Source organism: Mytilus edulis, chromosome 7, assembly GCF_963676685.1.
Source record: "Mytilus edulis chromosome 7, xbMytEdul2.2, whole genome shotgun sequence".
NCBI classification, from domain to species: domain Eukaryota; kingdom Metazoa; phylum Mollusca; class Bivalvia; order Mytilida; family Mytilidae; genus Mytilus; species Mytilus edulis.
Window position 1 is genome coordinate 38680489 of NC_092350.1, and position 15367 is coordinate 38695855.

General features: G+C 33.4%; 1 protein-coding gene across 1 annotated transcript in view; it reads left to right on the plus strand.

The window, feature by feature from the left end:
* The first annotated feature begins 9283 nt into the window (after window positions 1–9283).
* Window positions 9284–15367, plus strand: part of LOC139481412 (uncharacterized) — a 57492-nt gene continuing 51408 nt past the window's right edge. Inside the window, exon 1 of the mRNA XM_071264733.1 lies at window positions 9284–9349. Coding sequence (XP_071120834.1) covers window positions 9320–9349 — 30 coding nt within the window. The 5' untranslated portion in view covers window positions 9284–9319. The remainder of the gene's footprint in view (window positions 9350–15367) is intronic.

Sequence of the window (15367 nt, forward strand, 5' to 3'; positions counted from 1 at the left end):
CTCAATGTTCAAAGCCTCGCTGTGAGTTTAAGATATGAAGAGCATCAAAAGCGGTGTTGTTTTGCTTTTTGCAATGCAATTACTGATTTTGTTTTATAGATGGATAACACAAAACCTATTTTTTCTATTATAAAAAATGCATTCTAGTGTAATCAACTTCTTAAAAGGAGTTTTACGGGGGTATTTCTGAACGAATCATTTCAAGGGTTTAACCACAACAATTAAGGCAAACTTACAATTTTGTTGATTGTTGTTGCAATTCGGATTAAGGAGTGAATTTAGCAGTCCGACAACTAATTTTCAATAAAAGAACATTGTCAGTATTTCTTTTACTATACGTATAACAGATCAACGAAAGAAACAAAAGCGATCCTCATTCTCGGGGTGATCCATAAACTCTGATCACAACACAACTGTTCTATCCATTTTATCTTAATATTAAAACAAAGTTGTTTACAATTTTCCAAATAATAAAAGAGAAATGAAAATAATGCAGAAAGAGCTGTTATCATATCTCATCTTTACAGCGTGTTGATTTCGCAATTCAAATGTTAAAACTGGAGAAATTGTATGTTCATACAATAAACATAATGTCTATTATCAAAGAAACTTCAGACACACACAGTGCATTCCCATTACGGACAAAGCAAGTAATGGTACACAAAATAAATATGACGATAGCAAATTGTTTTGAAAAACAAACTTAAACAGGTTAGCTTGTGGCCAAATGTTTGAACAGCCGAGTACATTTAAAACGTTCATTTATGGTGGTTTACAATTTTTACACAAGTTAAAATAGTTGACATGTAAAATGTATGTTATACTTGTAGTATTAACCGCATAATCCGTCAGAAAAGTTTTATATTCTACCTTGTAAATTGGACAATATACAGAAGTCTTATGACGAGTGTTTACAAAGATTTATGTTAAGTTATGATTTATGCCAGTCACTGGGTTACTTAAATAAACAAGTGAATGCATTGACAGCAACCGCATCCTATTCGTTCTACTTTTGACCACAAATGGGCCGCAATAACAATTATGTAGTACATCCCACTAAAAGGAATCAACCAGTTATTCAAATGGGCCGCAATAACAATTATGTAGTACATCCCACTAAAAGGAATCAACCAGTTATTCAAAAAAATACAATAATATTGCAGTACATATAATTTGTTTTTATTTAAAAGATATAGTTACTAAAAATAGTATAATATAAACAACATTTAAATTTGAAACTTGTGTAACACGTTCATCAGTGCCATCAAAGATGTGCCTGTGTATCCAGTAATAAATAAATAAGGGCAAACCCGGCCTGTTTTATAGCAAACGTTGTTTACAAAGCTTGAGATAATTGAAATCTTAGTTTCTTAATGACCAATTTATTTATCAACAGGATTTTTTTCTCTGTGAAAAATGTGTTATGAATCCTGTCATAACCAAAGCACTGACAACTGGGCTAGTGACATTCTGTAGGACTAGCTCAGCAGTAATAATCAAAATAAAGCTTTATTATTTTTTACATCTAGATCTACCTTCACCATGAATGCTTAAACCTAAAGATTTAAACTTGAGGGATGAAAAAATACGGAAAAACGTTAGAAGCATGATCAAACGGGAACGTAAATGACATTAGCGTGGCTAATCTTATGCTGCTATTTAACTACGTTAGAATAAATGGTCTTACATACGTAGTAGTGATTGGAGTTATCCCTCCTTGAATAACAATGTGCAAGTTTATGGTACAGAATTAAATTCACTAAACAATAAAATAGTGACACTTAATATTTTTAACCAATTCTGTAGCACTTTTACTATTAATAATCACGTAACCAGTTGATCTGTTTAGGAACTCAAAGAACATAATAGTTTAGTTCTTGTTTGTAATATTACAAAATTAAAAGCCTTTGAAATTTTGTTTTTTAATTTACATAATATTATAATTGGTTTCTAGTCTTAACATACAAAATGTAAAAATGTATGTAGACAAGAAAAGTCCTGTTATACTATTTGTATGGGATATGACATTACACCGGGGTTTGGGTTGCATAAAATCAAAATGTTGACTCGCAGGACTGGTTTTGCGTTTGAAACATAGAAATGATGTTTTGAAAATTCATTATATTTGTATCGGAAGTGTAATGCAATTGTTTATAGCTGGTAATTAAATACTCATATGTAATTCAGAGAAGAGAGGCGAAAGATACCAGAGGGACATTCAAACTTATGAATTGGAAATAAACTGACATCGCCATGGCTAAAAAAAAGACCAACAGACAAATAATAAATCTGTAAACACAATATATTAAACTAAAGACTGAGAAACATGAATACCACCAAATATTTGGAGTGTGGTATAAAGTGCCCCGGAAGGGTAAGCGAAGATTCTACTCCACATGTGGTACCCGTCGTGATTCTCCTGTTAGTACAAACCCGGTAATAACTTTTTTCGGTAGGTAAAACTCAGGAAAAGTAGACGGGATTGAAGTTACTACATTATAAACATATCCGTTATCATCTATGAAACAGATATTCCATAACGGTCAACCAACTAGTAAAATATACGAAAGGATGATTTCAACCTCACCATTTAGAACCATGTTTAATAGCTTCCTTATGAGCAGTACTGTAACCCTCTATCAAGGAAATCATGATCAGACATACAAGCCCTGGAATATGGTATCACTTAGGGGATGTATATTCCGTATGCAGTCACTGGTGGAATGTTGCTATGTCGAAATAGAAAGTTCACAACTAGGAAGCCGAATCATGTCGTTTGACGTAAGTTTTGTTTGTAACCGATATGCATTGTCAATTTTTAGATGTAAGAAAAGATATAAGGTATATTTGTATGTTTTATCCTTTATCACAAGTTAGATTGGATAGATGCGATCAACAAAGTCGCCAAACTTTTAATTATTTCGTGAGAGATCATCATCTTTATAGTGGAATGTGAAGTTAAAGATTACTGCTTTACTATTTACTTCTTTTCTTCCTTCGTAAGAAGTTCGTGTATGAAGTCAGCCTCATATTAACAAATGTACAGGTCAGCAAGAGGGGCACAGTTAGTTCCGTAAGTGTTCATTTTTGTGTCTGTTTACTTTTATGGGACAGTTTTCTCTTCCGCAATTCATCGAATGCATTATAATTACTTGCCATACTGTTAAGGTCACTTTTTTTATACCTCTCCGTACCGTAGGAATTTCAAATGTACGTTCGTTTCAATCCCTCATAAAGACACTATCATCCATCCTTCGTCAGCTGAAACATTTTTGCAATGGTTTATTATTTACAGATTTCATTTAATTTACATACAATGAAACTAATAATCAAGCAACGGAATGACCTCGTTTTGTATATGAATATTGTTGAAGTTTATATTTTATCACTGCATTCCTTGCAGTTTTCACACAATGCAATGTCTAGTTGTCCATTTCACGTCGGAACATTGCTTCTGTTTTAGGGCAGCCTTTTTTTGTATCTACTTTACCTTTTTTCAATTCTTTCCAATGTTTACGTGCTTGATTTAAGTGTTTGTTATTCAAATTAAAGCTTTCTTTTATCATTGTTGATATATCACTGAAACGAGTGTCACATCAAACATGAAATATAACATTTTTGTAATCATATCTCATTTCTCATTCATTATTTACTAATTTTAATGCATTGCTTTATGATTTTAATATTAATTAGCAATAACTAGGTTGTTGACACTTAAAAAATCATGGTGGTCTGTGTTTATATATTACTAAAGACAATGAGAAGATGACAGTTTGAGAGACAGGGGTATTTGAAAAAGTTTAACAAATATTTATGAAATACACCTATAGCTCCTGAGGTGACAGTGCATTGCCTTCATTTTGTGACTGACAATAGATGGCTTGAGGAATTGCACATGTAAAAGATTAAGATTGTAATATACAATGCTTTAATGAATTTGAATTAACCAAAGGGCAATAAGAACTGTGTACTTAGCTATGGAAAGGGGTTGCACTCTTTAAAAAGAAGACCTGTCCCTTCAAGAGCAATCTCAAGAAATTATAACATGGGCATATTGAGTTAAATGTTGTGTACATACATGTGTTCAACTGCTTACGCTATGTCAACATTTTAATGCGTAAGAAAATATAACATGTAAAGGGGTGGTCTTTTAAAAATGGTCTATATGTTCAGTAGTTGTCGTTTGTTGATGTGGTTCATAAGTGTTTCTCGTTCCCCGTTTTTTTATGTAGATTAGCTAGACCGTTGGTTTTCCGGTTTGTATGGTTTTACATTTTAATATATTTTTAGGGCTCTGTATAGCTTGCTATTCGGTGTGAGCCAAGTCTCTGTTTTGAAACCGCATCTTGACCTATAATGGTTTACCTTTATAAAGTGTGACTTGGATGGAGAGTTGTCTTATTGGCACGCATACCATATTTTTTTATATACAACAGAAAAAGACGGATAGATAAAGATGACTTCCGATGAAGAGATTGATCTCTAGCTTCCAGTTTTAAACTAACACTGTAGGTCAAAATTTAGAAAAAAGGAGATATATTTAGATTTCATTTAGACAACTCTCCTTCAGAGATCAAATAACGTTTAAAAACTATAGGTCACCGTACGGCCTTCTATGTAATGATAAGCATCAAACCGCATAACATAAAATTGAGAATGGAAATGGGGAATGTGTCAAAGAGACAACAACCCGACCAAATAAAAAACAACAGCAGAGGGTCACCAACAGGTCTTCAATGTAGCGAGAAACTTCCGCACCCGGAGGCGTCCTTCAGCTGGCCCCTAAACAAATATATACTAGTCCAGTGATAATGAACGCCATAACAAGCTATAACAGGTTCCGAACTGCCAAATGTAGACTATTCCAAACGAGTTACATTTTGTAACAAGCGGTCTGGTTTATAATATAATCAAAATACGAAACAGAAATAGTATATTCAGCATTAAACGACAACCACTGAAATACAGACATTGAGACAGATACATACATCTTCAGAGTGTGGCGGTGTTGAACCCTCCCTTATTCTGGGACAGTCATAAGAAGAAACTATAAAAACCAGTTGAAATAGGCTTAACTCATCAAAACGATGCAAAGAACGACATCAAACAAAATCACAGACAGGAAGTGACCCTATATATCCATCCTTTCTTCTTTAAAACAGAACAGAAAACACTAAGTACAGAAATGCGAGTACTCGAGTTTACTGACAGCTAGTTCAAAGCCAATGACAACCAATAAATAATTCACAATTCTAAGATTAGGATTCTAGGCTGTAAAAGTTAAACTCTAGTAAAATATTATCTTCCCTGATGTAGCAATCAATACTCAAAAGTTTTCTTTAAACAAGTAAGTACATGTATAGTTTATTCGTTTTTTATTTAAATTATAGTTTATATTTGTCATAGTTGATGTATATAACCAGTAATGTAACATATTAGTGATTGATAATCTTATTCTTATTCATTATAATGTTGTTTATGAAGTGTTGATGTGTTTAATTAATGATTAAAATCTTAAATAGATGCAAGCACACATGGTTGTTTTTAGTGAAAAAATAAATACAAATTCTGTACTTTATGTTAATGCGCAAAAATGAAACAAGCCGGTGCAATAATTTTCAATTGGTAATTTATTTTTACCGAAAAAGAAGAACAACATTTTTTAATTCAGAGTGAAAATAGTTTTACTGTTAAAAAAAATTAAAAAAAATTGAAAAATTAAACAATGATACCAAGATCCTTGCGGTGAGTTTGAAATACATTGAAACGAAAATAACTTTTTATTGACAGGCTTGCAAAACCTTATAATCCGGCTGATCGGTGAAAAAAATTGCTCAAATAATGAGAGAGCACCAAATTTTGCATGATGGTACATTTTTGTGTACTTAGCAATATTAGCTATGGACCCACCTTCAAAATTTAATATGACGGCTTATTTCCAGATGGCCACCATACGTTCTAAATAATTTTCCAGTATTGCACAAACCACAAGGGATTTGATGATGGAAGCACAAACTTCCACACATTTAAATGAATTGGTGTACTTGGCAGGATTTTGTTTTGATCTATCTTTAAAATTTAATATGGCGGCTACTTTTTCAAAATTACCGCCTTGAAAAATAAGCAAATATTCATCTTTGCAATTATTTTGTATCAATGTTTCTGACTGGATGACAGTTAGCGTATAATTCTCTATCTCCTTGTCTGTAACTAAGGAAGCCGACATTTTGAATTGCTGAATGTATTGACATGTAATTTCTACAATAATAAGCCAAAAAACTCACATGTTGCACCTAAAATCTTCTTTTTTATTATTACATTCTGAAGCGGCACAGAAGCAAGAAAACGCCCGGTGTTTATGTTTGACACCGGAAGCATACCTATGACGTCACCTATTAGGGACCAAAGAAGGGACATGTAGGGAACAGAAGAAGATAACATCTTTTCACGGATTTATTTTAATGAAGATTTTACACTGAAATAAGGATTGACATATAATAATGAACTTGTTTTGCATTAGAATAGAGATAACTGTATTGTATTTGAAGCTTTGCGGACGTCCATCGATAGTTTTACTGTCGCAAATTAAGTTTACCTGGCGACGCGTTCAAATACAATACAGTTATCTCTTAATTAACCTGAATTTAAGCATTTGAATAAAATATAGTGTCATTTAGTCTCTGTACCAGTTCTGCCCTTTTGATTTTGCCTGGCTTGTTATTTCATATACAGAGCAGTAGCTTTCATCATCACCACCATCATACCTTATTTGCTCCTATAGGATATTGACAAAATGCATATGCAAATTTAGTACAATTACAAAGTTTTGAAATTAGATAATAGAATTAAAGTCACTTAATATTTTGGATTGAAAGTATTTACAGTTTACAATATTTAAGAAAGGAAAATCCTGCAGTAGTAGCTTTCATTAAAAGCTGCAATATTTTTTCTCTTAGGTCACACATACAAGCTGTGATTTGAGATTTATCTGCCCTAAGATATTATTTAGTGCCTATCTTATTTCTTGGGTTGCAATATTTTGCAAGTTCAGATAGTATACTGTGAAAATTGTATAAACACATATCAGTGATATGGACAACAAGGACAAGAACATTATACAACAAGGACAAGAACATTGGACAACAAGGACAAGAACATTGATATTGCAGAAACTGAATCACTTGGGGATATGGAGAAATCAACAATCGAAGACACTTCAACAGAGGACAACTCAGAAATGACTATTCAACAATTCTACCAAGAGTTTTTAGCAGATAGGAAATCTAATGCTCAAAGAACAGCTGAAATTGACCGCACTATCAAGTTTCTCCAATGCTGACTGCAGTGCCTACTAACAGTATCATCCCTGTCGATTCAGTGCCAAATCCTCCTCCTCCCATATTTATGACTCCAATTATGACAACCTCGTCCGCTTCTTGGCTCTAACAGGCTTGCCACAACAGCAAGCTGACTCCACTGACCGATTCAGGAAAGGGCAGAGGAAACCGCTCTTCTTCAGACTCCTCTATGGAGAGAGAATATACCCGATGACAAGAAAGTTCTGGTACCAGGGACCGGAGCCGAGGCCCACGGCTCCCAAAATACAAAATTAATATTCAATGAAAGAGTATCCATGACTTTGGAGGTGTTCATTTACCAATTTGAACGGACTGCTGACAGACGACAATGGGGAAAAGAGGAAAAAGGTGTGTAGGTTTCTAGATTGCCTGGCCGATGTTGTCTTGAAGTACGCTTGTAAGGTAAACACAGATGATGATTCAAAACCCTTAAGAAAAACATTGAAGCAGCGCTTCAGCAAGAAAGACAATCGTACCAGATTGGAACCGAAGCATTCCTCATTGGATTTGAAGACAAATATTCTGTAATAGAGAGGACCCAGAAACGACCAACAAGGCGTTAAAACAATTGAAAACCTCAATAGCCAACCAGATGGCGATACATGGATCAAAAAGTGTCAAGTATGCCCATCGACAAGTCTTCTTTGCTGATGGCGCAGTATCACCGACCGATAAAGAGTATATGAGCAGTTCTTTGGAAAATGAGGTAACCTCACTCAAATTTTCACAAAACTAGCTAATGTTTGCTTTCAAATAATCATTATAATCGCTTGAAGATCACCAGATCAATTGAAGATCACCTGATCAATATACATGTACACGTGGAAGATCCCCATAGCAATATAATTGCGGTAGATCGCCAGATAGAAATGCATCCAAGTTTAATGCCTATCGACCAGCAACACCCCACCAAGACAGAGATCATATAGCCTCTAAGGACAACGGTAACCATCTCCACGGACAAACTCTGGAAATCCCGGTTATTACAGGCAACGAGTCGGGCCACGAAACATCACCTCATGACAAAACCGAACATAGGCCCATGGCCTCGTCCGATATTGTCATCAGACGAGGAACTATATATGACAGTGTGTGAGCATGATGTTTTCTTTCTTTGCTCAGTGCTCGAAACATAAAATCCGACATTTTGATTGGTTAATTTTGGAGTATGAGTACAAAAAAAAAATAGAAAGTTATATGATTTCCATGCCTGGTATGGAATGTACAAATACTAATATATTAGAATCGCCTATGATGTCCAAATACAAAATAAAAGATATAATAATAAGATTGTTTACTAAGTAAATTAATCTTTTAGATCGATTTTGAATACAAATAAAAAAGCATGCATTTATAAAACGTCAAACCCCCTAAAAACACGTTTACAAAATAACTTATAAACCAGAAGTATTTCTTTTATCTATTTTTCTTGGCTCCAATACATATGGTAAAATTGAAGAGCCTAGAGACTGTGGTACAATAGAGGGAAAAGTTTAGATAGCCAAAAAAAGACTATTACAGCTTGCGGTAATGCAGTTATTATTGCGTTGAAAGATTCTTGAATTGATAACAAACACTGAACTGTCATATATTATATTGTTTAAAAAGGTTGCACATTTGTACATTTCACTTACTTTATAATAAAAGTTCATATTCAAACACTGGATAAACAAGAAATCTGTTGCAAAGTAATCGTGGATATCTGATGGTTTTGTCATCAATAAAAACAAAAGGTAAATAAGATGCATCAAAGGTCTTTGCAGGTTGTAACTTTTTTCCTTTACCATGTGCATATGTTAAACGAATAATTAGCTTAATGTTACGAAGTACAAAAGACAACAGTCGTTTAATTCATTGTATTTAATCAATGGAAATTTGTAACGATTAAATTCAGTGTGTAAAATTACAACGATTTATCACGGTCTTATTAAACTACTTTGAAAAGTTAAATCAGCTTAGATATGGCATCTGTGAACAGAGTGACTTTTAAGGTAAGAATAATTTAATTATCGGTATATTTTATATCCTTCCCACAAAATTTATGAATTCCTCATTAGATACAGTTAGCTCCATAAGAAATGGTAATGAGGTTTGATACTATATATATATATAGCTAGTAAGAAGTCAATGTAAAGTTATCAGTCATACATGTACATGTTAATCAGTACACATCGTTAACAGATTTGAATATTTGAATTTAAACATGTTTGTGTCTGCAACAATCAAATTTAGTTCTACCAATTACCATCAAAGATTTATACGACCGACGTGAAGAGAGGGGTTGGCACTGCTAAAGGAACATGGGTATGAGGGGACGGGTACCGGGAGTCAGAGGGAAATGGGGTGTGTGTTTATATTATTTTTGTTTGGAGTTGTAAAACGGAAACAGGGTGCGGTAACCAGTGGAAGAGGGTACAAGCTCGAGGAAATGTTTTTTTTTCGGCTAGAAGCAAGGGGAGGCAGTGGAAATTAAGGACCTCTTGTCAACTCACTCTGAAGATCATAAAACTTTTTTTGTACTCAGACTCAAGAATCAACCAATCAAAATACCGGATTTTGTGTTTCGAGCATGATTTTTGTGCTCCGAGCACTGAGCAAAGTTTTATGACTTCAACCCCTGAGAGAAATTTTTGTACTCGAAATTACTAGCATTTTAACAAATATAAAATTAACTTACTTTTAGTGAATTCCTTTATTTAATTTTTATTTTTAGGGTACATTATCATTTTACATGTGTATTGTATCAATATAATGTTATGTAAATATTTTTCGTTTTTAAAAGTGTTATCAAACTTTACATTGCCGATATAAAATAGCTACATAGCAATTTCTTATATTTTCATCGCCAAGTTATAAACATATTACCATATGCAGGTTTGGGCTAAACATCTGTAGTGCTCTGAATAGCCCTCAGTGACTTTTATTTTGTCCGTACGACCTTTATTCGACCTTTTATCTTTTGGTCATCATATTTTCTCTGTAGCCCGACGTCTAGTATGTTTCCATACCATCTACCATACTTCATCAAGGACATGTCATAGTCTTAAATACATGTAACCCCTCTTACCAAGGATAAGGTAACTGATAAGATAGTTCAACTTATAATTAGACACGACTTCAGTCGTTAAAATTGTGGAAACTTTAATCGAGTTTATTAGTACACATCCTCAACTACTGGTGCCTGAAAAGGTAAGAGACACTTATATTGATATCAATATTAGATATACTTTCAGAGGCGGATCCAGGGGGGAAGGGGTGTCCGGGGTTCTGCCTATACTCACAAGACTTGGTTGACAATATATTTACGAACATATAACCATTTTAGAATAAAATGTGTTAAATATTAAATTTATTTATTAATAATTATGAAACCTATAATATAAATTGTAATGACTTAAGGTGGTACCTAACACTACAGGGAGATAACTCTGTAAAGTCAGCTTAACGTTTTAATTACGTTGTGTTGTAAAGGGAATATTAGGCTTCTCAATGATCAAAATTGGTGTTTGTCAAACTGCTACATAACCAGTGTAATTTTTCTGACAAAACGGTTGGATAAAAATTTTTGAATTTTTTTATTTTTGTTAAAGGGTTAAAGTAAATACTTTGACAAAATTTTATGAAAATTAAACGAGCCAAATTAATTTTAGTGAAAGTGTTGGGTACCACCTTAAAATAACAATGCTATGTTTATTGAATCTTGAATGAAAAAGATACCGGTATCGTGCAAGAATTCTTTGTTGTTGAAGTTTAAAGAATAACAACACTGATATATTTTTATATGAAAAACTGATTAACACGTACTCCTTATTTTCATTAACAAGTGTGTTATTTAATTCAAATAATACCAATTGTTGTAATGAAAGTGCTAAATAATCAGAAAAAAAGGAGTAGCGACTGTTTACAGATGACTTTTGGATTGAAAAAGGTCACTGTTGTTATCTATTTTACCAAATGATTTAAAAGTTTAAAAATGTTAATAGATGTCTCAGTCGATAAAATCTTACTCTTTTTTCACTGCATAATTGTGTTATTTAGTTAAAAAAAATAACAATTGTTTCAATGATAGTGTTGAATAATCACAACACAAAAGAGAAACAACTGCTGAGTTTTGTAAAGTTGTTATTTAACACAAAATTTTATTTTACAAAATAGTTTTAAAGTTATAAACTTCTTAGATGGAAAAGTCTTGTGAGTTTCCTCCCTTTATATAAACATAAATGGAAAGACCAATGTAATTGGAAGTCTTGAGTAAGTACAGATGGTACGCCTAGAACGTTCAGTCAATGTCGTTGGTGCAGGCCTGTTATTGTTGTTTCTCGTAAATTGTTTTATAATAGGTAGACTGTTTGTTTTCTCAATTGAAATACGTTTAATATGTTTTGTATCGTGGCTTTTTATAGGTTTTCTCATGGTTGAAGGTCGTACAGTTTATTATAGTTGCTTACATCAACTTCATATGAACTGTGGTTGGTGGTTGTCTCATTTGTAATCATAGTACCATATCTTCTTATTCCTATATGGAAAACCTGCAAATAAATATTGTGCATTTGTTCTATTAGATGTTGTTGGTTGTCACAAATATTCAGTACAAATGAAAGATATTAACACCAGTCACACCCCACATACACAAACCCATGTCAAAATATTACAAGTGAAAGTTTACATTTGTGATACGTCCCTCTTTTTGTCAATGTAACTAACACTGGACAGAATTCCAACTTTCTTTTGTATTCAGAAGACAAAATTTAGTCAGAGGTTATCTTAATCATCTCATTGTTTGGTTTTTTCCTTATTTGGAGTTTAGGTTGATATCAGATTATTTTTTATTATTTTTGTTTTGTAAAAAATCGATAAAATGAGAATCTGGACAATTTAGAGCGTGACATATTTTAAAAATAGACACCTGTGTTATTCCGTTGTTTTGGGTTGCTTTCTCTTCGATGTATGTATGTCGTACCAACACCTTCTTTTATTCAGTTACTGTTTACATTTAATATATGAGCTCGTATCTTGTGCTGTTTGAATCCATAAAAAGTGGTAATATAAAATATATAATATACCCATAGACAATATTTCATAATTATGTGTCATTATGTTTTGTGCCAGTCTATGAAAAAAAGTCCACAGAAGGGAAAATTTCCATGTACATGTTGTCTTTGTATGGACAATACTTGATTGATAGATTGTAATAGAATTTGTCTTGTTAAAAGGAGGCTATCGAGAGTCAAATTCTGTGTTTTCATAAAATTTTGTCTCATGAAAAATAATTTTGGACGATGACATAATTGAAGTGTTTAGTTTTATTGATAAGCACAAACATATATTATGACAGATTGTAAGTACTTTAATTATATTTATATATATACGATTAAGTATGGTACAATTAAAATATTGTTTTTGATTTATCATATTCTATTGAAATTTGTTCATTTGTTAGTTGGAAACCATTAAGAACCGGTACCTTATTGGCCTCGTTCACATTAGTAAAACAGAATAGTTATACAGCTGTTTGTATTTTGTTAGTAATATACATATTACCATTTGACATACTTCAAGAAATTACAATTTGAATTAACACATTATATTTTAATCATTTATAAATAGAAAGTTGAAATTGGCGTTGTAATGATAAAACATATGTTGTTTTTTTTATAAATCAAATATCTGCCTTAAATATTGTCAGTTATAAATATATGAAAATGTGCTTCGTGCTTGTGTGCTATTTATGAAAAAATATCTAATGCAGTATAATTTCTTGTATAAACACCACGGCCGTCACTCGTCTAACCGAGAGATTAGTCGGTTAATCTATATTGAGTATGTGGCTATATGTGCGGTTGGTATAGATTGCACTTATAGCTCCTGGATTGTATGACCGGCAATGTAGATTGCACGTATAACTCCTGGATTGTATATTGTTTGACGTGAAATGTAGATAGCATCCATAGCTCCTCGAATGTTGGACGTGCAATATAGATTGAATGTATAACTTCTTGGTTGTATGTTATGCAATGTAGATTTGATTTATAACTCCTGGATTGTTTGACGTGCAATACAGATTGCATTTATAGCACCTGGATTGTTTGACGTGCAATGTAGATTGCATTTATAGCTCCTGGATTGTTTGACGTGCAATGTAGATTGGATTTGTAGCTCCTGGATTGTTTGACGTGCAATATAGATTGCATTTATAGCACCTGGTTTGTTTGACGTGCAATATAGATTGCATTTATAGCTCCTGGATTGTTTGGCGTGCAATGTAGATTTGATTTATAGCTTCTGGATTGTTTGACGTGCAATGTAGATTGCATTTATAGCTCCTGGATTGTTTGACGTGCAATGTAGATTGCATTTATAGCTCCTGGATTGTTTGCCGTGCAATGTAGATTGCATTTATAGCTCCTGGATTGTTTGACGTGCAATGTAGATTGGATTTGTAGCTCCTGGATTGTTTGACGTGCAATATAGATTGCATTTATAGCACCTGGTTTGTTTGACGTGCAATATAGATTGCATTTATAGCACCTGAATTGTTTGACGTGCAATGCAGATTGCATTTATAACTCCTGGATTGTTTGGCGTGCAATGTAGATTTGATTTATAGCTCCTGGATTGTTTGACGTGCAATGTAGATTGCATTTATAACTCCTGGATTGTTTGACGTGCAATATAGATTGCATTTATAGCACCTGGATTGTTTGACGTGCAATGTAGATTGCATTTATAGCTCCTGGATTGTTTGACGTGCAATATAGATTGGATTTGTAGCTCCTGGATTGTTTGACGTGCATGTAGATTGCATTTATAGCACCTGGTTTGTTTGACGTGCAATATAGATTGCATTTATAGCACCTGGATTGTTTGACGTGCAATGCAGATTGCATTTATAGCTCCTGGATTGTTTGGCGTGCAATGTAGATTTGATTCATAGCTTCTGGATTGTTTGACGTGCAATGTAGATTGCATTTATAGCTCCTGGATTGTTTGACGTGCAATGTAGATTGCATTTATAGCTCCTGGATTGTTTGCCGTGCAATGTAGATTGCATTTATAGCTCCTGGATTGTTTGACGTGCAATGTAGATTGCATTTATAGCTCCTGGATTGTTTGACGTGCAATGTAGATTGCATTTATAGCTCCTGGATTGTTTAATGTGCAATGTAGATTAGATTTATAGCTCCTGGATTGTTTGGCGTGCAATGTAGATTGCATTTATAGCTCCTGGATTGTTTGACCCGCAATGTAGATTTGATTTATAGCTCCTGGATTGTTTGACGTGCAATGTAGATTGCATTTATAGCTCCTGGATTGTTTGACGTGCAATGTAGATTGCACTTATAGCTCCTGGATTGTTTAATGTGCAATGTAGATTGCATTTATAGCTCCTGGATTGTTTGACGTGCAATGTAGATTGCATTTATAGCTCCTGGATTGTTTGACGTGCAATGTAGATTGCATTTGTAGCTCCTGGATTGTTTGACGTGCAATGTAGATTGCATTTATAGCTCCTGGATTGTTTGACGTGCAATTTAGATTGCATTTATAGCACCTGGATTGTTTTACGTGCAATGAAAATTGTATAACGTACACCCCATAAAGGCATAATGCATCTACATGTATAATTCATAGATCGTATGAGGTATGATAAATGCATGTAGCAAAAGATACAAAATGTGTCGAGGTGCTATGAATCAAACTTTCTTAAGTTAGCAATTCTAATAATTTAAAGGGAATTGGCTGTCGAATTCTTGTTCACCGATTTGACTCAAATGTTCATATTTGATTTATAACATTCTAAAACGTATATCCGAATTAAAAGAAGTCTGATACAAATAATTAACAAAACAGGGGGCTCTAATATATGTATCAATAATGCGTTTGTATGTTTGTCATCATTAACCATCGAGATGACCTTCGAAGATTGCTGACAGTCATATAACCAAATATAAACATAAATATAAATATAAACAGATAGCGACCACGCTATTAGATTTTTCTAGGTCTGT